Source organism: Eleutherodactylus coqui, chromosome 3 (genome assembly GCF_035609145.1).
Source record: "Eleutherodactylus coqui strain aEleCoq1 chromosome 3, aEleCoq1.hap1, whole genome shotgun sequence".
NCBI lineage: Eukaryota > Metazoa > Chordata > Amphibia > Anura > Eleutherodactylidae > Eleutherodactylus > Eleutherodactylus coqui.
Genome location: NC_089839.1, coordinates 222,003,143 through 222,029,286, shown reverse-complemented (window position 1 = coordinate 222,029,286; position 26,144 = coordinate 222,003,143). Strand labels below are relative to the sequence as shown.

General features: G+C 45.7%; 1 protein-coding gene across 5 annotated transcripts in view; it reads right to left on the bottom strand.

Moving 5' to 3' along the window:
• The window catches only part of ITPR1 (inositol 1,4,5-trisphosphate receptor type 1), a 123,670-nt gene that overhangs the window by 16,192 nt on the left and 81,334 nt on the right, over positions 1-26,144 (bottom strand). For 3 of the 5 annotated variants that reach the window (XR_010791239.1, XM_066596959.1, XM_066596958.1), the window contains exons 40-48: positions 16,323-16,376; positions 15,470-15,593; positions 15,191-15,378; positions 9,652-9,835; positions 8,392-8,645; positions 7,953-8,153; positions 7,433-7,543; positions 3,800-3,895; positions 2,440-2,562 (exon numbers count right to left, since the gene is read on the bottom strand). Coding sequence is in view for 4 of the 5 variants with exons in the window: in XM_066596959.1 (XP_066453056.1) it covers positions 2,440-2,562; positions 3,800-3,895; positions 7,433-7,543; positions 7,953-8,153; positions 8,392-8,645; positions 9,652-9,835; positions 15,191-15,378; positions 15,470-15,593; positions 16,323-16,376 (1,335 nt within the window). In the remaining variant the exon portion in view is untranslated. The remainder of the gene's footprint in view (positions 1-2,439; positions 2,563-3,799; positions 3,896-7,432; positions 7,544-7,952; positions 8,154-8,391; positions 8,646-9,651; positions 9,836-15,190; positions 15,379-15,469; positions 15,594-16,322; positions 16,377-26,144) is intronic. The other 2 variants (XM_066596960.1, XM_066596961.1) reach the window with 2 other exon arrangements.

The window sequence follows — 26,144 nt, the reverse complement described above, 5'->3', positions numbered from 1 at the left end:
AAACATGACTGGGAGTTGGTCAGACCTGTATAGCTGGTAGGTGGGCCCTGAGAATTTCCTCCGGTGCATCCAGGAGGTAAGACACTGTGTCCATTTATTAGACCGGTCAGATGTTTTATGGGGCTCTGTGAGCATGAAGCTGCATTAGTGATGAGAGGTCCAAAAACCTCGGAAGTCTATAGATGTTGTCTGAACATTAGCTCAAGTGGAATTTCCCTTTCTATATAATTTCACCCCAGGGCTTTAGGTACAAAAAGTTACCCATGAGGCATTTGCCGCCTACACGTGAGAACAAGAGAACAAGCTCCATTTAACTTCATTTACAGTAACAAGATATGAGGTTAAAAATGGCACAAAGCTTCTCGTTTCCTCGGCTATTTTAAGAAGAGAGAAGAAATAAGTCAAGAGAAGCAGAACCATCTCCAAAGTTATAACGTGAGGCGGTCACAGGGCAAAGAGGGTGGTCTTCACTCACAGCATTCCCCCCCTCTAGTAGCAACTTGGTATTATACATGTGAACATTGGGCCTGACTGACCAAACTGTAAAAAGGACACCATTTTCAGATTTTTTTTTATTTTTACGTCGTAGCACCAAAAAAAAAAAAAAAAAGGGAGAGGAAAAGGAAAGGTTAGTTTGTTATTTTTGCATCCAAAAGAGAAGCCAAAATGCTGCAGACTGCAAAACAGAGCCCTAATGCAAATCTGAGTTCAGCCTAACCTGCTTGCTGATTGGAAACAAAGCTGCATTGCGCAAAAATGAGCTGAAATCAAGTGAAACTACCCCAAACCATAATTTTTGGTGGATCTGATACTAAAGCCCAAGCCACACAGTACCGTCAATTACCAAACCCCCTATATTAGCATTCTGATAAAAAGGGTCGGTCTAGTCAGTAGGACTTCAAAAGGAGTAGGGTAAAGATGTAGATGCACTTCCAGCAGATGGGATATTCTCCTCCCCCCATGGGGGGGGGGGGGGGGGGGCGCACACACACACACACACTATAACCACTTTAAACCCATGGCACATTGCCCAGCACTTGTAACCTGTATTATATAGGTTTTTCTTGCAACTGCCAGTGCCTTGCTCTGCCAATAAAACTCATTTATTCCAGTGTACATTAGTCAGCCAGTCATCAGGGCGGTGCTAATTGTATCCTGAGTCAAGGAGTGCTCAGACCACGCCACCTTCGATCCAGGGCTCCTAGCACTTGACAGCAGCACTGCTAAAATCCTGCGCATGCCTTTTCTGAGCATGCAGTGAGCGGTGGTGTCCTTGGAATGGCTTCACTTATGGCTCACCCACATGGGCGTTTTACACATGTACTTTTCATGAGAAAAACTACCCAGTGCTAAAAGCCCACAGAATTCTATTGGCCCACTCACAAGTGCGTTATAAAATAAATGCAGCAGGTTCTATTTTGCTGTGTAATATGCACCAATATAGGCTATGGGGATTTAACATACACAGCAAATACACATGCACATACTAGAGATGCGCGAGTATACCCGCTAAGGCACATTACTCGAGCGAGTAGTGCCTTAGCCGAGTATCTCCCCGCTTGTCTCTAAAGATTCAGGGGCCCGCGTGGGTGACAGGCGAGTTGCGGCGGAGAGGGGGCGGGGGGAGGCAGATCTCCGCCGGCCCCCGAATCTTTAGAGACGAGCGGGGAGATACTCGGCTAAGGCACTACTCGCTCGAGTAGTGCCTACTTGCTGTGTACTGCACATTTTACACACACAAAACACGCATGCCCCTGATCTACTTCTTGTATTCTATAGGTATCCTTGCTGCAGTCTAGGTATACTGTACATGCCTGGAAAGGAGAAGATGGTGTGAGCTGTCAGTCAAGGAGTGGGTGGGGGGGGTGGCGGTCTAAGGACAGACCCCATGACTCAGCATCATTCAGCATCACATTCGTGACTCCGATACTTAACACCCTGCATTCAGTAAGTTTTATGGTTTGACAAGAAATGCCAACTTCAAGAAAACATATACAATACAGGTTACAAGTTCTGCAGCAATGTGCATGGGTTTAGAGTGACAAAGCGGCGACTGGTTCCCTTTAAGAGGATATCAGGCCGACACACGTTAAGATCTACTTAAAAAAAAATCCAAAAGTGTATTTGCAACGGAAGGCATCGCAGGCAGCTCACAACCACAACAGTCACGGGGATTTTTGCTAATAAGCTGAATATAAACCCGCACAGATCGCCCTCCATTCTTGCTCAGCATAGCAGAGTTCTTGTAGGATCCCTGGCAGAGCGCCCAGCCTGGAAGCAGCGTGTGTGGCAGGGCATGCCTGACTCCACGTGCAGCGAGCTGCTGGCACACCCACCGCCTTGCAAGAATAGGACACCGTGTCCATGGTAAAGCAGCCTCACACCGTCCTCCCGCTTACACAACAGCCGACACCTCGTGCCCTTATATAAGGGGCCCACCTGATGTGCCAGGATGTAAATATTGTGGCCGACATTACGTGGAGAAGCAGCCTGATCCTCACAGCCCTCTCCATCCTCAAACTCCACCTCCCCCTGCAGATAAGCCTTCTTGATCACCTCCACCTGTGGACAGAACAAGCAGTTACTGACAAACTAGAAAGAGGACAAAAACCAAGAACAAGCACAAATTTTGCCGTATACAGAAAAACCTCATGGATTGTGAACACAGAGCCGGGGATTCTCAGCAGATAGCCCATCATATGTGGTACTGTCTGCTGAGCTCCAGTATCCAAGTGGGACGGGCTTAGGCGCAGCGCCTCGGCACTGCGCCGCATGCGGCTGGAGGGCTTAGGCGCAGCGCCTCGGCACTGCGCCGCATGCGCCTGGGGGCTTAGGCGCAGCGCCTCGGCACTGCGCCGCATGCGCCTGGGGGCTTAGGCGCAGCGCCTCGGCACTGCGCCGCATGCGCCTGGGGGCTTAGGCGCAGCGCCTCGGCACGGCGTCGCATGCAACTGGGCTTAGACGAAGCGCCTCGGCACTGCGCCGCATGGGATATACTGTCTACAGCGCCACTGTATCTAATGATATCATGTGAGATACTGTATCTAATCCCATCAGGCTTAGATACAGAAGCTCAGCAGACAATCATATGATACTGTCTGCAGAGTTGCTGTATCTAATCCCATCCTGTGCGATACCGTCTGGTGTATCTGACAAGTTTAGATACAGCAGCTCAGCAGTCTTTTCCCCTTCATCTAATAGGTTATACATTTGCGGTCAGTTTCCACCGCCGTGTAAAGGTCAAGCGTCTAGAAACAAGTGCTTTGTAACTAGCTGACCCCGAACTGTCCGGCAGACCCTCTGCAGCACTGCTCCCTGTCGGGGGTCATGGTACGCAGCTTTCGTGGTGAGGTCACCGCTGGTTTGAGAAATTATGGTGTAAAAGGAGACACCACAAAATCCATTTTTAAAAGATCTGTTATAATGCGAGGCTTCCAAAGTGAATAACCAGCCGGTCCCGTAATGTACAACCATAGCGAGCCGCGATTATCACGACTGTCACACAATTAGCCCGTAGCAACTGATCACTACCTCAGCAGTGTAAGATGAAAGCTGCTCAAAGTGAAGGCTTTGCACTGACTGGTTGATATGGGCAACAGATGAGAATGAAGCCATCTGAAGCCTACAGCAACCACCAATCAGAGCGCAGCTTTCATTTTATCACAGCAGTATAGGAAGTGAAAGCTGCTCAGCGATTGGTTGTTATAGGCAACATATATCTTTAATAATGAGGCTTTGCACTTTTAATACTTTCCATCAGACCAATAGATAGGAGGACCCCCTCCCCCCCAAAACTCACCAGCTCCTTTGGCCTCATATTATACAAGATTCGCTCAGCGTTCTCGCTGTCATGGCGGCTCTCCATGATGGCCAGCAGCAGCTTGGAGGCATTGTTCTGCAACAGAGAGGGCTTTGTTTATCTACAGAGTAAAGGATATGGTCGCCTTTTACCTGCGAACGCTCAGAGGCTCCTAATTACTGTACAGTATGAGGCACGAAGACCTCGCCGCAGCGACAATGGTTAGATGGTCAATAGATCAATATGGCCAGAGCTAAGGGCCCTTATACGGGCCGATACGGTTAAGCTTCCCGTAGGATGCAGGAATCTGAAAAATCCCCAAATAAGTAAAAATTCACACCAACGGACAAGAATTTGTTCGCTCTTGTTCATTTCTGCGTCCATAAAAACTATGACTTATGTAAACAGGCCATCTTTCAACTATGGATGGTCTATTTATTGCGAATGGAGGCAGGCAGAATGATCCCCGACCCGCTCCGCCTACATTCATTTAGTGATGCTCGTTGCTATGTAACACAGGAATGATTATCGCTGGGACAACCTGTTGGGCATCTGTGCCCCACAGACCATTACATGTAAACGGGCCTTAATACGAAAGTACCATCAGCCTTGACAAGCGCAGGATCTATCAGAGCCCTCGTAAATGGTGTCCATCTTACTTTGCTTGTAATACAGGGGTTGAAATCCGTCAACAAAACCATTCACATTTGCAGAATAAAGAGGTGTGTCACGGATTTAGAATCTGCAGCGTTTGAGGAAAATTTCCACACCATATGAAGGATATTTTTTAAGCCTCCTCTACATGGCTTAGGGCATGTTCCCATGTAGCCGAATTGGTACAGAATTTCCACAATGGAAAATCTGCACCAAAAACCGCATCAGAATAGTCACCACTGGTGCGGATATTAACCTGGATTCTTTTGCGGATCAGCAGTAGATCTCAGCCTGTACATAACGCTGCTCCTCTCCAAACACTTAGTGCTCACAGGCTACATCAAGAGGGCAGCTTATGGTAACCCTCTGAGCGCCCCCATCTTTCCCCCTGACAGGCAGCCTACTTCCATAGCACCAGACTCCGGCGGTGGCAGAGCTCAGGTTATGGAGAGGAGCGCAGTTAAGTGCAGGCTGAAATCTGCAGCAGAATCAGAGACAAAATGCGGTTTTTGATGCAGAATGGACAGTCTGGTGTGGATTTTCTGCCATGAAAAAGCAGCACCTATTTGATTACATGTGAACGCATCCATATACTAAAATTGCTGCGGAGCTTCTGTGGAAATTCTGCAGCATTTACACTGTGTGAAGATGGCCTAGGGCAGTGATGGCGAACCTTTTATAGACCGAGTGCCCAAACTGTAACCCAAAACCCACTTATTTACCGCAAAGTTCCAACACGTCAGGGGGTGGGGCTTATCACGATGTAGGATTTTAACAGTCGTTCTAAAAAGGACAGGGCCGCTTCAAAATAGACAGCGTGCAGATTTTAACTGCTTTTTGAATGCAGAAATACTGCAGAATGTCCTCAGCGGAAATTCCTGTGGAAAATTCTGCATTTCCACATCCAAAAAGCGATAATAGTGACACCCCACAGCGGTAACAGTGACCCCCCCAGCAAGAACAGTGAGATCCCACAGCGGCCCCCCATATAAAAGTGACCCCCCCCCCCATCAGTAACAATAGTGACACCCCCCAGCGACTCCGCAGCAGTAATAATGACTCCCCCCCCACCCCAGCAGTAATACTGCCCCCCCCCCCCCGTGGGCCCCCAGCAGTAATAATCTCCCCCCCCCCCCCCCCAGCAGTATTACTGCTGGGGGGGGGGGGGCATAAATAATGCCCGCCGCGCCCCCCCCCCCAGCAGTAATAATGCCCCCCCAGCGGTAATAAGGCCCCCCCCAGCGGGCCCCCAGCAGTAATAAGGCCCCCCCCAGCAGTAATATGGGGAGTAGGATCCCGGCTGCACACTGATGTCAGTGTGTGTGCCGGGATCAGCGCAGATAGCAGTGCTGATGACAGCAAGCTGATGAGTGAATGCCGGCAGGGGAATCCTGCCCCTGCAGGCATTCACTAATGTGGCAAGTGGCCGATGGTGACGCGTGCCAGAAGGGAGGGCTTTGCGTGCCGACTCTGGCACACGTGCCATAGGTTCGCCACCAGTGGCCCTAAGGCCTCATGTCCATAGGCATGCACGGATTTCGCATGGGGAATCCTGCACGGAATCTCCCCTGTGCCCGGCGACTCTGTCCATGTCCTGAAGTTCTGTACTGTTTGCAGTAGTGACTGTCGTTGTGCAGTACAGATTCTCTCTTCAAACTTCTGCTTTTCCTGCGGAATCCGTGGCCCATCCGCCATGCTGTGGATCGGACGGCTTCTATTGACTCCAATGGAAGCAGTCCGTCCGGGAACCGCAGTAAAATGGAGCATGCTCTGATTTTTCATCCAAGAACGGAAACCACAGTTGCAGCCCCAGACTAAAGGCAGCTGCTTGCACCTTTTGCACTTGCCACGTCCGTTGGTAACAAGGAGTCTGTGCAGACAAGCATCATTACAGTGTTACATAAGGGCGCATGGTGCCAAGCCCCGGCTATGTAAACATTGAACGGGAGTTCCTGTTTGGTAACAAATCCTTGGCGGAAGAAGCAGTTTAGGATTTATCCACTAATTGAGAAGCACCCGCCTTCAGTGTACTGTGAGGAAGCGGCATCCGTACGATGCACGAGCGAAAGGTTTTACTACGGAGGTTTTTTTTGTTTCAAATAAAAACCCCTCGCATCCAGGGATTTCTACATGTTTGCAATGGGGCCGGAAGCAGCAGCGCTGGCTTTATTGAAATCAATGGGAGAAGATTGCCATATCACGACCAGATATGGCTCCCGCCAGTGTGCAGGTGCCCTTACAGTGTCATTGACATCAATCAGTATGAGGGATGTGGTCGCTCGTATGAGGGAAGAGACCCCGACCAGCTCAAAAGTAAAAACTATGCATTAGATTAAGCAGGATTACAATATCGTAAGGGAAAGTGGATTTTTGGGGAATAAACGGCAAGAATAAAAAAAATAAAATAAAAAAAAAAAAAAAGTGCAATTAGCAGCACAAGTGTCCGGCCACCCATAAGTGGTGTAAAAATTCCAAAAACTTACCAGATGTATTAAGAGGCATTTAACCCTTTAAAAAGGGGTTGTTCCACTTCTTGACCAATCTTGAGGACAGATCATCAAAAGTTATCAGTATATGATCAGCAGGCTTCACCACAAGTGGCCGGGCTTGATATTACAAAGTCCCCAATCACATCAATGGGAACTGTGCCTGCACTACCAAACCTTGCCACTGCAGTGGAAACAGAGCTGTCCGATTCCTGCAGAAATCAGTTCAGTGCATAAGTGCACCAACCCAGCAAACATTTCATCAGTGTCCTGGGCAACGGACCCTCGCGGATCTACGATTGACGGCCTATCCTGCAGATAGGCAATCAATAGGGTTAAAGGGGTTGTCCAATTCGAACTATGTGGTTTGAAAAGAATTGGGGCTCAGTTATTTGCAATTTTTAATCACCATAATATAGAGGAGACCTTCACTGAATGCTGAAGCTGTAGATATTTGCATCAGGATAAAGAAAAAGCTCCAGCAAGTCCCCACCTTGAGCTCCAACACCAAGTCCATCCTCTTCCTCCCCAGAGGGTTGATGTCATTCAGGATCAGTGCAGTGATGATATCTATGCCATTAGACTCATGGGTGGCTATGCAGTTCTGCAGGTGGAGAGGTGATTGGGTTAAATCATACATGACAGACCGCACTAAATAACAATTAGATTGGTCTATACTGCAGCTGCATATACTCCCTATCAGCTCAGCTGGTGCCAGGGGTACAGTGCCAGCCCTGTTCCTGTTGTGATCCAGCTTTCGAAGCACACACTGTGCTGGATGGCAGTCTGAGGCGTGTCCTGGCACCCCGAGCAACACGTTACATAAGAGTTACACTGAGTTCCAGGAAATCACCCAACACGTGCAACATGTCCCAATATCAGCCCAGTTATGTAATAAACCTGCACAGAGGTGAACTGGATTGGTGCAACGCTCAGGAGCCAATCACATCTAGGAACCACTGGCACAACCGGGCATGAAGACAACACAACATTGTTCAGGGCAGGTGAGTCACCTGGTTTTCATGGCATGGTCCCTGGCAGTACTCAGTCAGGCTCTCCAGCGTCTGGTTAATTAGGGCAACGTTCTTCTCATTGATGTAGAGTCCCAAAAGGCCGAGACCACCGGTTGTGCTTCCACAGATGCAGTCAAGGAATTGCAAGGTCTCGCAGACCAGATTGTAGTTGGTTTTATTATTTTGGCAGCGCAAGAAATTCTGTAACAAAAACAAATAAATATTCTCTTCTAGATGCAAAAGCAGCACCATTTAATTCGGTGTACGACCGACCAATTTCTAACCTCGCAGTAGGACACGGTCGCGGTTTCCGTGCAATCACAAAACACTTGTAACACTCACTCCAAGCTGCATCCCAGTCAGTCACCCAATGCCCATTAGATGGCATGAGTAGCACATACAAGACCCAATGCCATAGTGGTGGCACTGGTTTCTTCACCTGCAGGTCCCGGTTGTGGTTTTCACACAGCAGCTGCAAGAAGCGTAGGATTGGCTGCATAATGCTGATCACAGCGCTCATCTCTAGATCATCTTTTCCTTTCTCCGTGGAGGTCAGGCCGCCTTCCCCAGCTGAGAAGTGATCGTCAGGGTCTGCCTCCCGGCGGAAAGTGCTGAAGGCCTTCTTGGTGGCAACAGAAGCCTCTAGAAGCTGCTCTTTGGCCTCCTCTGTAATCTGGGTGCTGGGTTCTCGAGCTGGTAACAGGGAGGGAATGAAACAACTTTAAGGGTCTTTGTTGAAAATCTAGTTTAAAGAAGTTGGTTACAACAATTATGGCAGAGGCGTCCAACCCGCGGTCCGTGGGCTACATGCAGCATAGTATGGCTATGAATGCGGCCCAAACGCAAAATTATAAAGACTTACTTAAAACATTATGCAACTGGGCCCAAAGAGTAGACAGACTGCAGGCGGCGAGGCCACAGATGGTACCTGGCACGGAAGGCTGAGAGATTGCGCTGACAGACAGGCTCATGCATATGAGGTAGTGAGCGGCACTTGCAGCTCTGTGACCGACTCAGTCCCTCCGGGTCCAGAGGGCGGTCTGCAGCGGTGATTATTCTTACCCACCAAAGACCTGTCTGTCTCTCATCCTCTCCTCAATACTGGATAGGAGCAGTGGTCTCATGGCCAGTTGACTCAGTGTCCCTCCCACCACCCCTCTATCTCTGAAATGGGCCTGTGGCTGTGAACTGTATGTGAGCCTGAACAGGTTTCGGACTCCAGTTTGGAATCCATATGGCCTGACAGCAGGGGTTATAAGGATGACCAGAAGGCGCAGCTTTTTTTTTTCCCCCTTCTTAACAGCTTTCATTAGGGTCTGCGTATTTCATATGCGTCTCAAGACAACTTCTTCCAATGTGACTCAGATGCAAAAGGTTGGACACCGCTGTCCTATAAAGACCCATTTGTCTCCATGGTAATAGACTACAAACTAGCCTTGTGCTGTCTGATCCTGCAAGCATACCGCTTTCCGTGTGGCAGTCTAATGAATGAAAGTGGGTAAACAGTAGGAGGTGGAAGAGAGAGACTGCAGTCATGGTTTTTCTAACTATGGAAAGAGTTCTGCATAGGTGCTGTAGACACAACAGAAAGTGCATATTCAAGACAGTTTAGATGCAATGGCACAAATAAAAATAGCAAAGTCTACAAATCCACTAAAGACACTCAAAACCATATAAACATCCGGATAAGACTTCCCACCTGACTTCCGGTGTGGGGCCTCCCTCTCAGACTGCTCCTCGTCCCTCTTCTTGCTCCCCAGGTCACTCGTATTTACGGTGACTGTGGCTTTAATTTCTTGTTGAGCAACCTTCATCCGATCGAAGAAAACTTTGAAGAACTTCTCCGATTTTTTGTCCTCGGTCAGCCGGCAGAAGAAAGAATGCTGAAAAACGACGAGATTACTGACAGTGCATCCTGAAGTAACAAGGACGGAGTGGTCAGTGGTGATTGAAGTTTTTCTTGCTACTCTAGTAATGCTTCTTGGTGTCCATCTGATGATCTGGAATGCTTCCAAGACAACTTACATATAATAGAAGAGCCCAATTACATAGAATGATTAATATGTCAATCGACGATAAACTGAATAATATTCAGTTTGGCTCAATGTAACTGCTGCCAGCGTCTGAACAATGAATAATAATTTACTCCCTTATTGTTAATTTTAGGCAGGCATAAAAATCAAAACAGTTGGCCCGTGTAAGACAGGCAATCATTCATCAATGAACGACTGACTGCCTGTTCACTGTGAATGGAGGTGGGTGTCTGGAAGCGATCCCGGACCCACTCCACCTCCATTCACTGAATGAAGATCGCTGCTGTGACAGTATGGGAGAAATACTTGCTGAGACAACGGTCAGGGACTTAAGCGTCTGACAATCCTCCCCTGTAAAAAGGGCTTCAAGGAGGCTCACTGCCATTTACCATGCAGATTTACCTTCCAGATTACCAGGTAGATGCCAGATTAAAGGCTTTATAGGTGCGGTCACAGTGAATTTTCATGAAGATCAACAGCTAATTTCACTTCAAGTGAAGGGGTAAAGTCTGCTGCAGACCACATCAAAATCCACAAATGGTGCAGATTTTGGGGTGGGTTTCCCAATGCACAGAATCTGCCCCCGATTTGTGTGTGCGAATGCACCCTACATCTCTGCAGAGGCGGCCTAGTGAGCTTACAATCTAAATCCACAGCGTGACCCAGCTGAATGACAACTACTCCCAGCAGGCAAAAATGTGACCGCTCTGAATTTAGAGGTTCAGATCCAGTTTTACCCTGGAGACTAAAGAGTTAACCAATAGCTTACAAGAAAATCCTGGAACTTCCAGTCCTCCAGGTCTCATTATATTGACCTAAATAGAGAGTGAATTATGACATCCTCAGTCATGAATGTGCCCACACCTTCCGCAGTCACCAGACCTCGCCATACCGGTTTATGTTAATGTAACTGACATTGAGATGTTCATACCAGACAAATGAAAACCCTGCAATACTGTAACAATGGGGTGGTCTTAGGAAAGCAACACATCACCCCTGTCTGTGAAAAGTTGGAGTAGTGACAGTTCCAACGTCACCCTCACTGAATGCTAGATGGAGTTGGCAGTGGTGCAAAAGGAGGAATCGTACCACTTTGACAGCTCTGCTTGGCGTTTGAGAGGCCACCGACTAATTGGGTCAATATGGCCCCCTGGACGCTGCCAGTAAGGAGGAGGGAGCGATGAGTCACATTTACTTGACCAGTAAATATTTAGGATCCTAAATAATGAACCTACACCAGACACCCCGTCCTCATCGTCACGGTAAACTTGACATTAGTTGAGGTTACATTTAATGCAATTAATCTTGAAGGGGTCCTCCGCTCTGGACAATCCCTACTTATTAGAAGAGGCCATGGGCAACAGGCAGATCACAAAGTGTCCCCTTGCTAGACAGCTGTGAACACGGACTGCCAGGTTCTCTATAGGTTAGTTTCCCTGCAGTGCCCCTACAGGGAAAAAGCATTACATAGTGTCCATATAGATCAGTGAACTATATAATACAAGAGGAGTCCTCCAGAGCAAGAGAGGCTCTATATAGCAACTGCCCCCACTATGGTGAAGAGATGAGGCTTGTGGTCAGGTGAACTGCTCTACTAAAAAGGGGTTGTCCAGGAAGGGGAAATGCGTACCTCGACCCGTGGTTTTAGAACCAGACACTAGGTCACACGGGATGACCCATCCCTGCCTGTCTGGCTCATTTTAATAAACAAGCCAGCCCCTTCCGTCTTTGCATCAGGTACGACAGAGAAGGGAGCCAACTTCGTTACTAAAATGAGCCGAACAGCCAGCTACTTCCTATGGCACCACAGGCACAAAGAAAAGCTCCATGCAGATGTTGTCCTTGGTCAGATTTGAACCTAGGACTCCAGGACTGCAAAGCAATAGTGCTAAGCACTGAGCCAGCACACCTGCTTTCATCTCCAGGAGGATGAGCAGAGCAAGAACAAATACAAAAGAACATTAAAACTCAATACAGACATCACCCTTGGTCAGATTTGAACCCAGGAGCCCAGCGCTGCAAGTGCTAATGACTAAGCCACCAGAGTAGAAAGAATAAGAAGAAAGTGGAGGAGAAGATTACTACTAATATGAGTATATCTTCTTCTCCGGAGAAAGCAGCAGGAGGAGAAAGGAGGAAGAAGCTTGGTGGTTCAGTGGCTAGCGCAGTTTCCTGTAGTTCTAGGTTCATGTCAGAACATACAACCTCCATGCAGATGTTGTCTATAGTCACAGTGGGTTTGTTTTTTCTTCGCCTCCTCCTCTGGAGAAGGAAGAGGAAATAAAACATGGTGGCTCACTTGCTAGCACCATTGTTATCCTTGGTCAGATTTGAACCTAGGACTCACTCTGGATGAAGTTCGTATGTTTGTTTTTCATCTTGTTTTGTCCAGAGAAGGACAAGTGTGGTGGCTCAGTGGTTAGCACCGTTTCTTGCAGTGCTGGAGTTCTAGGTTCAAATCTGTCCAAGGACATCTGTATTGATTTTTTAAAGAGGATGTTGTCATTAATAAGAGTTTTGAGCCTAGGACCCCAGAACTGCAAGGCAACAGTGCTGACCACTGAGCCACATTCATGAAAAAGGAGGTGGCACCACTACTATTTTTTAATGCTGAAAACAGATAGAAGTGAAATGCATTTGTTTTACATGCTTTCCGCTTAAGTTTTTAATAAAACTGCATCAGTAATAAAAATAAAAAAGCTAGTGTGAACAAACCCCAATTCAGAATTTCCTATTTGACTATAAAGGGGATGAGAATTTTTTGCAACTTGGGTTCTACCTCCACACAAGACTGGGGCAGCCCTGGCCTTACAACTGGAAACCGCCATCTAAGTAAATAAGCCAAGTCCTTGAAAATGGTGACCATTTGCAGTGTAAAATAAGCTTCTGCAACTTCCTAGTGTATTTCACAAGATTTCAGCTTGCCGTTAGAAATAGGTCTGTAAAAGTTCCTTTTGAACCTCTGGATGTACCTATTCACTAACAGCAGACGTATTTCTAACAATTGTATGCAGTGTAGACAATCCTCTGTGAGCTAAAACACCGCATCCCAAAACTCGCTACATTATAACCCGACATCAGAACAGTCTGGAGTTTAGACTGATTGTTGTAGCAGATGCAGCCTGTGGGGCCCAAGAACATTTCCCACAGCTTTCAGCCTTCAGATACAAACATGACTGTTCCCATTCACTAACTGCAAGCAGAGCTATTGGAAAGTGAGGAACCGAAATGCAAAAAAAGTTTGTTAGAAAGTTACAGAACTTTTCATTACACATCAATCAAGCTTCATTCACCGGAAACTCCCTGTAAAGCGTGACTGTGGGGGTGCGGGAGACGATGCTGGGGTAGGAGACGTAGACAAAAAGAGTGAAGTGAGGAGCGATGCAGAGGGTGAAGGGAAGAGACGAGACACCTCTGTAACAGGAACAGAAAATCCAAAGCTACCAGAATCTCCAGGGGGATAACAGTCGCCATGGAAACTGCCTCTGTTCCTGACTGCAGCGCTCTGACGCACGCAGCACAGCCTGACACGGGGGAGAATGAGGCCAGCAGCTCATTAAATCTCCTGCCTGCAGCCAGCGGATATAAATAGACCTTATGTAACCTCCCGCTGCTGCACACCTATCCAGCCCGCCCGCCGGGACCCCGAGCCACCACTACTTACATCTCCCATGTTACACTATAGCCTGCGGGCCGATATAATGTGACAGCAAGGTGCATTAAGAAAGTTCTGTAATAAGCGTGTCAGTGACACAATCTGCCGCTAACCGGGCGGTATAATTTTGGAATCCAACCGCCGTGCACGTCATACAGCATCACCATCACTGGAAAGGATGAGGGGAACTCACTGGTGCAACATCGTAACCAGTGACGCATCATACTGCATTAACATACACTGAACGGCCCCTTTATTAGACCCCCATCTAGTAGGGCGTTGGAGCTCATTTGGTCTTCAGAACTGCATGGCGTCAATTCCATTAAGTGATGAAGTCATTCTGTAGGAATATCGGCCCCTGCGGACAGGAAGCTTCTTGCAGTTGCCGCAGATTAGATGGAGGTGCTGGCATGTCCTGACCAGCTGACAGGAAGGGGTCATCAATTCATGCTGCTTGTGCCAAATTATGATCTTCCATCAGCACAGTGCAACAGATCTGACCAGGTGAGGTTTTTCTGCTCTTCTGCCCACTAGAGTCTTGCCTTTCTAATTCTTGGAGATTAATGGCGCTGGAACTGGTCATCTGTTATAACCATTCGTGCTAAGGAACGGCAAGTTGTGCATTCAGAAACATTAGTTGGAGCAGCAATGTTGTAGTCGGCTGACTGTGCAGCACCTGTTGGTCAAAACGATTCCAGACATCCTCCTGACCCCTTTCAGTGAGGAGTTGTTTCCATCCACAGGATCCCCTTTTGCTTAAGATTTCTACTTCATCATGCCCTTATCAGTATACTCCACTGTTACAAGAGAAAACCCTACGCTGTTGGTAGTGACATCCTGACCCCAGCTAGTCTAGCACCGATGGACGGGCCTTGTTGGAAGTTGCTGGATTTTCCCATCTAAAGTTGATTCACACTGAAACTGATCCATGGAAAACTTGTCACTTGTCATTTCATGTTCCACTCCGGGGTCACGGGGATCATTTCCATACAGGGAAGCGCCAATAGCGAGAGGGTCAGTCACTATGTTAGAGGCCTATTATGGTGCATGTCATACAGTATCACACTGGTCACAGTTACTACACAGACCAAGTACACGCTATAACGCAGACAGGCAGTAGTCTGCAGCTGAAAGTCTTGGAACAGGTTTGGGCACGGTTACAGGCCATGGGTGTTCTACTCACAGGATGACAATCCTTTTTTGGGACAGATTGTGACTTCTTTTATAAAGCGCCTCTACATCAACTATAAGAGGCGCTACTACAAAGGGAGGTGCTATAAAGAGAATATCGCAATGCAGAAGGTTTGATGGCATCCTTGTTATAAGTGATACTTCAAGTCTTGTGTATAGATCAGTTCATACTCTATTCACATCCAGAGCTGCATTCTCCGTTGACTCCCTGACCTAGCAGAAGATATCCTGCACAGGTGACAGTGAAGCAGGTCAGGCAGAGAGCTAGCAGGAAACTTGCAGAAGGTTTTCCACTCTATTCACATCCAGAGCTGCAGTCTGCTAACCAGAATAACACATTACACAAGGTACTGTCTTACCTGAATAGTCGTGTTGCCTCCCTCGAGCAGTGCGATGGCAAGGAGGATGCTCTCATGGAAGACCCGATCACTAGTAGCGTTCATGATCAGGTCGATCACTAGATCTGATGCCCCTTCTTTATCCAGATGACACTGGACATCAGACAAACTCATCTCTCCTCGGCTGAGGCTCACCGTTCCTGCGGAGACTCCAGAGGGAACGCAGTGTAATGAGAACAAAAAGCTCCTTCCAACAATAGCAAAAAGCCCAAATCCTACCCTCCACCCAACACAACTTACCTCCACTGACAGATTTCCCACCGCCTCCAGGACCATTACCGTAGCAGGTGATGCTCTCCCGTCTTCCACCATGCCTGATGTTCCCGTAGTAACGATTCACCAAAATCAGTCGAAGAGCTTCACCCTGTTGAAAGAAACAGCAGCTACTGCTTAAAGGGCTTGTCCAATACAAAACTAAAATTGAGGGCTTATCCTTAAGATAGGTCATCAGCAGTAGACCAGCAGGGGTCAGTTGTCCAGAACCCCTGTCCATCAGTTGTTCTCTGGACGTGCTCTTGTGCACCATGCTGATTTCTGCAGGTAGCAAACAGCTCCATTCCCACTGCAGTGGTCAGGCTTGGTATTGCAGGTCAAATTCCCATTGAAAATGAATGAGAACTTTGTATGTAATAGCAAACCAAGCCACTGCAGTAAGGACGGAGCCCTCTGCTTCCTTCAGAAATTAGCTTAGCGCATGAGTACTCTAGCCCAGCAAACCGCTGATAGTTGGCTGTCCTAGGAAGCAAACCCTCGACGATCTACTATTGATGACCTAGCCTAAGGATAATCCATCAATAGTTTTCAACTGGACAAGCCCTTTAAAGTGCCACATATGACCCTACAGATGAGCAGGCTTCAACAGTCCAGACTGAGTCCAATAGGCATGTAATAGGCATCTACTGAATGACAACATAAAAAAGGAGACACTGTCCAAGATGTGCCCATAGATATGGGGTACAGTCAGCAGCCCTAAACCCCTATGAAATGGTCATAACCTGCACAAAATGATCTTGAAGAGCCATCTAAACACCACAGCAAGAGACAGACAGGACGACCACCAACTAATGACCAACAGCTTGAGGACCATACATACCCGCCTGATATCCTGCAGCTGCCTCAGAGGCCGGGCTTGGCTAGGGTCCTGTGGCTAAGATCAGATGTGGAGATGTGAGATAACCGGCAGTGAACCCTACAGAGATGCCAATGAGATGGAGGATGGGGAGATGGCGCAACCTGGAAGGGTCCAGGCTCATGATTGGAAGTTCACCTGTAATCCAGTGCACTCCTCTCAAACCCTTTATATAATGGAGCATTACTTGGCACCTAGTCATTTAAACGGCCCCACCAGGAGTAGAAGCTGCTGAGCTTCCCCCTCCATGGTACACTAATGATTTATACAGCCAGGGGGTTCCCTCAATGGTGTATAAGAGATTATGATAGGGGATAACTTGCAATCTTGGAATACCACCTTTAAAGCAAATAGAAACTTTGCCAAGCCTGACCACTACAGTGGAAATGGAGCTGTCTGCTTCCTGCAGAAATCAAGTCAGTGTAAGAGCACACTGGCCTGACGGACAGTTTACTATTGATAGCCTATCCTGAGATTAAAGCAATAGAATTAAAGGGGGTGTCTGGTTGTAAACCATCTATTCATACAGTAACATTTCTTCCATTCTCTTGACCCTTTTCTACCCTTCATACAATAGCCACTCCACTTTGACTTGTAGTCCTGTGTAATCTGAAAACTGACCGGGTGCTAGACACATGGCCCAAACACAACGATCGTTACAACACATCCTTAAAGGGGTATTCCGAAGACTTAAAATTGCTCCACAGCCACTGTGTCCTTCCTAGTCGCTGCTGACCAGGACATAGGGCCAATGGCTGCCGCAGTCACAACAGTAACCTTATACAGCCAGTGATTGGCTGCAGCAGTCACAGGTCCTGGTCAGAAGCCCACCAGGAAGGGCACAGTGCTTGTGGAATACCCCTTTAACAGCCGGAATACCACTGGACTCAGCTGCTGCGGGAAGAGCTGGCACCAGTCATTGCTCATCTCCAGCTGCTGCATTAATCAGATTTTTCTATAGATCTATTTGGGTGGAGGATCTCATCAGCTAATTGATCCAGTCATTAGCCCCCACAGAATGATCCGGACCTCCGTACATGTGCATTAGGCGGAGCAGGCGGTAAAGAACAGTGGAAAGCCACAGCATGGGCGGAGGGAGAGAGTCTGGAGACAGGATGCAAGACTTCACCGCACATCTTGGAAGGAACGAGATCAGACAGGAATGCGAGCAGTGATGCAAGAAGGTCGTCATGAGAAAGGAAGGTGTAGGAATACCCTCCATGAAAACAGAATTTTGGCACTCGTTTTCCCACACAGGAGCATATAACGTGATTAGAACGGGGGAGCTCGGCTAGACAGCAGGAATGAAAAGCAAAGCAAAGGGGGCTGGGTGCGGGGAGCGGTTGAGGGTAACAAGTGGCAAAAGTTGCTAACAGTCAGCAAACTTCCTAACCGCCATTCTGACCTCAGCCATCAGGAGCAATTAACACATTAATTGCTGCTTTTATGCCAGACAGTTGTATTTACAAGGGTGGGGCAGGGGGAAGGGGGGTTTGATCTATGTCGGAGAAATTAAAGGCCCATTTAGATACGATTCTCGCTCAAAATTTGCTCAAAAAACATCTTTTGAGCGATTATCATTGTGTGCATTTAAATGGCAAGAGGATCGCTCAAACGGCAACATGAGTGACAGTTTTGAGCGATCACTTTGCATAAGTGTGTAAATGCAGTCTCACGCTGTATGCAGAAGACAAGCGGGACCGCCATCTTCTGCATACAGCTGTTATCTTCTCAGAGCGCTCAGCTGGTATACAGACGAGCACTCCTATTGGGGTATGCAGAAGACAGCGAGGCCGCTTGTCTTCTGCATACTCCTGCCGTGTTCATGGATTGCACAGCTGGTATACAGCTGAGCGTGCCAAGCGGGATACCAGCTGAAATAGTATCAGCGGTATCCTGCTGAGAACTCAGCATGCGGTTCTGATAAGTCTGAAAGACAAGGATGAGCGAATAGTGAACGAAAAACTGCATGATGGCCACAAGTTTAGACCCAATTCTTGCTCAAAATACGACCGATGGAATTTGGAGTGAGAACAGTTGTCTAAATGGGCCTTTAGACTGATATTTCACTTTTAGTCCTGCGATTTTAGCTGCGAGCGTGATGCATTTTACAAGATATGCACTATGGTACATGCGATTTTCACATGAGTGAAAAATCGTATGCATTTTTAATAGGGCTCATTAAAAACAATGGTTGCATTTTTGAGAGTCCTCAAAAGTAGAGAAATATTTTAATAAATGGATTGGCCTAAGATATATAGATTTAAAGTAAAAAAAAAAAAGCTTAATTTGGGAGACTGCTCGAGACAGCAGGGAAGGGGTTAACATCCACCCACAACAGATCCATGAATCAGCAGGAAAGTCCCTTCCACATACGAGGGTGGGAAAGGAACATCTGGACCTCCGAGGGATCATTCGTGGGTAGAAGCAGTTTCAGTGCCAAGCAAGGTTTCACGCACCGGAACCAGGCTGCTAGACGTTACACGCCTCCTGCCTGGAGAGGGGCCAACTACAACTCCCATCAGCAGAGGATGCTGGGAGTAAGAACTAAGTGCAGACACAATGTGCATGTTGTAGCTATTGTACAAGCAGAAGACTGCCATTCAGGATTCTAGGAAAGCTGGGTCAAAGCTTACTAATCAGGTTGTCGCACTAAGGTCATGTCTAATCACGAATGGAGCCGCTTGTCTGGTATCCACAGACAGCCCCCCTCCCCGATTCCTCACTAAAGGCCGTGTGTTCAGTGGTAATTGGCACTGAAGGTCAGAGCAGAGCGGCCGATTCCAGGAAAAGCAGAGTTATGTAATCGCTTCATGCTCAGCAAAACATCAGAATCAGCAAGGCGGCCGCAGTGCTGCCTCTAGTGGGCACAGACTGGGTCAGCACTGCAGCTGAAGGGAGTCTCCACTGTCTGTGCAACCGAATAATTGTATCAAGTTTTATACTCCAGTCACATCCAAAGCAACATTCACAGGTTGCCTAGCAAAAAAAGGAAGGGCAATGCAGAACTCCGCCGATGAAGAATTTGGATCAACTGCAGTCTATATTTATGATCAAGTGGCAGAATTCTGAATGCAGCTCTTCAGTACAAACCAAACCTCAGACCACTCAGTCCCCGCAATGCACTACTAATGTAACAGGTATAGTGCATTGGTAGTCTGAATGGCCAAAGCTGCTCATGTGATCAGAACTGGCCAATCAGCGCAGCAGGCATTAGGTAATTATAGAGTTGCAGCAGCTATGTTGGACCACTGAAAATGGGACCCGAACTAGCAGATCAGAGGGGCGGTGGAGAAGGGCAACTGCAGGTAATCTACCGCCTTGTGTTTCAGCACAAAGTGACCCTCCAGCCAGTGAAGAAATTAAGTAGCTCCAAATACAGAAAGCAATAAAAACGTATGAGGAATCCTGAGCCTCGCGTCTGATATTAGTCATCTGTAGAAAGTAAGCCAGTCAAAAAGGCTGCCCTCGTTTGTATTGGCCTTATCCGCTGCAGGGATTCCTCTGTGTGACTTTGTACTTCTGTTTTATGGAAGGTGAAACAGTATTTACTGGGAACTAGTGACATCAACGCAGGTATATAAAAGTGCAATGGGGCAGCCAAACACGTGTACAGATCTGCAGCGCTGACAAGAATGTGAACTTTCACCACAAAAGCATTTACGAATTTAAAGAAAAAAGCCACCCACACATTTTAGAAGTTTTTTTTTTTAATATGACACTGGCCCTTTAAGAAAAATTTAGAAAAAAAAAGGAAACCCAAGGTGGTCAGTTTCCCCGACCCCCCCCCCCCCTTCCTTCTTTTTAGAGCGCCATTAACTAGAAAACTATTATTGGATTTTCCTGAACACCTCACCATTAGGAAACGTTACACATTAGGTCCCAGGGTAATGCGTTACCATTTACAACCCACGGTCACAACTGCGCCAAGTGCACTCTGCCGTAAGGGAACATGAACTTAAGTTAAACTCCATTAACCAAATGGAAAACAAAAAAACACACATTAATCTTGGGAAACCGGATGCAAAAGTACAGACAGAAGCCTCCAAGGAGATTTTGGTATCAAAATACGCATATTTAAGAAAAAAAAAAGTTTGCTGGAACTGCCCATAAAGTTTAATCTTCCGTGAAAGCTGCATGATAAACACCTCCTGCTGTCCCTCTAAATGGCCTGAAGTTCCGTCCTATATTTATTCACACCTGTCCTGACACTCGAATCCCCGATGGACATCTAAAAACAGACAGGAGGTTACAACGCGTGATCTACACATCTAAGCCTGACCGGATCACGCACTCCATGTAGAATGACAGTTCTGTATGTCCTCATAGAGGCTGCCAGTCACCCCATATGCCCTGACCACCCAGTCAGAACTGGAGACTCCAAGACATAAGAGGAAGAGGACAACCCGGGTTCCCTACTAAAGGGTAATCAAGCTGTAAGGAGGAGTGCAAAGGATACATGGAGAGCAATTCCAGTTACAACTGAACCGCTAATACTATTTCTCACCATGTACAAGACTATAACTACTATAATACTGCCCCCTATGTACAAGACTATAACTACTATAATACTGCCCCCTATGTACAAGAATATAACTACTATAATACTGCCCCCTATGTACAAGACTATAACTACTATAATACTGCTCCCTCTATGTACAGGAGTATAACTACTATAATACTGCTCCCTCTATGTACAAGACTACAACTACTATAATACTGCTCCCTCTATGTACAAGACTACAACTACTATAATACTGCCCCCTCTATGTACAAGACTACAACTACTATAATACTGCCTCCTATGTACAAGAATATAACTACTATAATACTGCCTCCTATGTACAAGAATATAACTACTATAATACTGCCCCCTATATACAAGACTAGAACCACTAAAATACTGCCCTCTATGTACAAGACTATAACTACTATAATACTGCTCCCTATGTACAAGAATACAACTACTATAATACTGCCTCCTATATACAAGAATATAACTACTATAATACTGCTCCCTATGTACAAGGATATAACTACTATAATACTGCCCCCTATATACAAGACTAACTACTATAATACTGCTCCCTCTATGTACAAGAATACAACTACTATAATACTGCTCCCTATGTACAAGAATACAACTACTATAATACTGCTCCCTATGTACAAGAATATAACGTACATAGGGGACAGTATTATAGTAGTTATATTCTTGTACATAGGGAGCAGTATTATAGTAGTTGTATTCTTGCACATAGGAGGCAGTATTATAGTAGTTATATTCTTGTACATAGAGGGAGCAGTATTATAGTAGTTATATTCTTGTACATAGGGCGCAGTATTACAGTAGTTATATTCTTGTACATAGGGGACAGTATTATAGTAAAGAATATAACTACTGTAATACTGCGCCCTATGTACAAGAATATAACTACTATAATACTGCTCCCTCTATGTACAAGAATATAACTACTATAATACTGCCTCCTATGTGCAAGAATATAACTAATACTACCCCTATGTACAAGAATACAACTACTATAGTACTGTCCCCTATGTACAAGAATAGAGCTACTATAATACTGCTCCCTATATACAAGAATATAACTACTATAATACTGCTCCTATGTACAAGAATATAACTACTATAATACTGCCCCCTATGTACAAGAATATAACTACTATAATACTGCCCCTATGTACAAGACTATAACTACTATAATACTGCCCCCTATGTACAGGAATATAACTACTATAATACTGTCCCCTATGTACAAGAATATAACTACTATAATACTACTCCTATGTACAAGAATATAACTACAATAATACTGCCCCCTATGTACAAGAATATAACTACTATAATAATGACCCCTATGTACAAGAATATAACTACTATAATACTGTCCCCTATGTACAAGAATATAACTACTATAATACTGCTCCCTCTATGTACAAGACTATAACTACTATAATACTGCTCCCTCTATGTACAAGACTATAACTACTATAATACTGCTCCCTCTATGTACAAGACTACAACTACTATAATACTGCTCCCTCTATGTACAAGACTACAACTACTATAATACTGCCCCCTCTATGTACAAGAATATAACTACTATAATACTGCCTCCTATGTACAAGAATATAACTACTATAATACTGCCTCCTATGTACAAGAATATAACTACTATAATACTGCCTCCTATGTACAAGAATATAACTACTATAATACTGCCCCCTATATACAAGACTAACCACTAAAATACTGCCCTCTATGTACAAGACTATAACTACTATAATACTGCTCCCTATGTACAAGACTATAACCACTATAATACTGCCCCCTATGTACAAGAATATAACTACTATAATACTGCTTCCTCTATGTACAAGAATACAACTACTATAATACTGCCTCCTATGTACAAGAATATAACTACTATAATACTGCTCCCTATGTACAAGGATATAACTACTATAATACTGCCCCCTATATACAAGACTAACTACTATAATACTGCTCCCTCTATGTACAAGAATACAACTACTATAATACTGCTCCCTATGTACAAGAATATAACTACTATAATACTGTCCCCTATGTACAAGAATATAACTACTGTAATACTGCGCCCTATGTACAAGAATATAACTACTATAATACTGCTCCCTCTATGTACAAGAATATAACTACTATAATACTGCCCCCTATGTGCAAGAATATAACTAATACTACCCCTATGTACAAGAATACAACTACTATAGTACTGTCCCCTATGTACAAGAATAGAGCTACTATAATACTGCTCCCTATATACAAGAATATAACTACTATAATACTGCTCCTATGTACAAGAATATAACTACTATAATACTGCCCCTATGTACAAGACTATAACTACTATAATACTGCCCCCTATGTACAGGAATATAACTACTATAATACTGTCCCCTATGTACAAGAATATAACTACTATAATACTGCCCCCTATGTACAAGAATATAACTACTATAATAATGACCCCTATGTACAAGAATATAACTACTATAATACTGTCCCCTATGTACAAGAATATAACTACTATAATACTGCTTCCTATGTACAAGAATATAACTACTATAATACTGCCTCCTATGTACAAGAATATAACTACTATAATACTGCTCTCTATGTACAAGAATATAACTACTATAATAATGCTGGCCCAATGTCCAAGAATATAACTACTATAATACTGCCTCCTATATACAAGAATATAACTACTATAATACTGCCTCCTATGTACAAGAATATAACTACTATAATACTGCCCCCTATGTACAAGAATATAACTACTATAATACTGCCCCCTATGTACAAGCTATCAGAACAGATGACTGCTTTTTCATATTGGACTGGAATTGCTCTTGAATTTCCACAGATGACATACTTAGCAGGCGATTCCAAATTATTAATCAGATGTTTAGGTCTGATGTAGATGAGGAGGAGATGACACGGGGTTGGGGAGGATTTCACACATTGGAAGATAACGAGTTTGTTCCATTATCTGAAATTAAACTGCTTATACTGGGACAACCAATCGGATTTTATAGAATAGGATCCAGTAAATATGAGACCTCATCTTCATGGCTACAACACAACACGGATGTGGAATATCTCAAGTTTTCTCCCCCTTTCTCCAGTTTTGAATTAAGAAAATGTAAACCAATCCTGACTGGTTGCTATGGACTCAACTTTATAACCTGGTTGCTAGGGATACACCAACACCTGGCAGACAGCTGATCTAGTGTTGACAGCAGATACAGGGTTAGGATGCCGGCAGACAGCCGGGTCGGATCCTTCTGCCAGAATTCTCGCAGCAGGATGCGGACCCGTGCCCCTGCAGAGGCCTGCAGCTTACCCGCTCTCGGCGTCTTCATTCTCTGCTATGCGTCGGCTCCTGGCCAGCCGGAGCATGCGCAGAGAGGAACCGGCCCGTCACCACTGACATTTATATAGAGCATGCCACGATTTCATGCGGACAATTCGCGGCCGTCTGTCTAGGATTGCGTTTTCTAATGCAATCTTATGGCAGCGGCCACGGGCGGAAATTCTGCGGGAAATCCCGCCTGTGTGCAGGGGGCCCTAAGTGGCCATCATTTGACAGCTTCCTGATCCAAAACCTATTACAAAAAAAGCCAACCTCTTAATTTTATGATCTTCCCCTTGAAATTAAAGAGTAATAATCTCGCCATCTACTGGGCAGCATCATGGCCGCCAACAGATGATGGACCCAAGGAGACCAGCAGTTGTCAGCTAGAGGGGAGACGCTGCTGTTTATAAGGCTGCATTCACACAGACCAGCGAGATCAGCCAGAGAAACTTGGACCAATATTGTGCTTGTAAAGTAGTGAATTTTGATGCGATTTGCAAGAAAGTTTATCACTGAACATGCAGGTTTCATATGTGTGAAAGTCAGACGGCTTTTCAATAGGGAGGAAAAAACGTCATAGCTTCCACTATGCCATGACAGATGGGCCAGATTAGTATCCCAACAGATACCAGATTTAATCTGGTCCCTCATTTTCAGTACCTACTAATGGGCTAATCAGCCCATTAGAAGCCAACTAGCTTCATTTGCATGTATTTGGAGAACAGCAGGTAGTCTGGTCTCTATATACATCACTATTGTTTTCCAGCAGGACAGCAGCTGAAAGGTTATCAGCGCTGCTCGCGGAGAATTCAGCATGCGGTCTGTCTCATCAGTCCCGATGGATTTTAAGCTGAGCTCTGCGAGGGCCGAGAAGTGCACGGTAAGTGTGTGATGGGCAGACATTTACACACAATTATCACTTAGAAGATGGCTTTTGAGCAATAATCGTGTGTAAAAGGGCCTTAAGTTTCTGCTTTACCGTCACCCAGACTAATAAGATGGCATTCAAGACAAACATCTTCTCCATGAGTCACTTATAAGAACTACCAGCCAGAAAATCACCCCCTGGAAATCCGGGCAGTCCGCTGATCTGACTGGGCTCCGCAGACTGTGACCATCGTACATAGGCATAGTCATGTTCCTGGGAAGAGACCGGATTACAATGGGTGACTCAGAGTCTGAGGGTCAACTAACAGAGGAGCTGAAAACCCAATGAGGAGCTGTGCTCATGTGTAGGTGGCAAAAGATCAGTGCCATGCAGGGAGAGAAGTCTACCAGGCATCTGGATGGCCAAGATCACCCATCTGACTGGCAGGGAGGGCTCAGTGAGTGATGTATGCCACCCTCGTAGAAGAGGGTTCACTCTAGAAACAGATGCCCTTGCATTACCCAGCAGGGGCCCCCTTGTCATCCGTTACACTTCTAAGGTGGTTGATAAATGGTAAGGGTGCAGTTATACGGGCGAGTGCAATGTTGGCCCCAGAACTTCATGTAAATGAGTGTTGCTAGTGCGATGTGAGTTTTATCTTGCCCATAGAAAATAATGGGCAAGTTTCAGGTCTACTGTTTTGCAACAATGGGTTAATACACTGCATTTGCATGATGCACAGAAATTGGGCAATTTTATCGCCCATGTAAATAAGCCTTTAAATATGGGCAATGCTGCATGTACCCAGGCGAGTTCTGTATGTTGTATTATGACAAACAGAACCCATTGTTTTCAATGCATCCGTTTACACGCGCAATTTCAGTGCAGACAGAAATTTGCAGCAGGTTTTTTTACTTTGTGTGAGATCACAAAGCACTTATTTGCTATGGGCAAGTAAAAAAGAGCTCACGCATATATGCCAGTTTCATGCGAGTG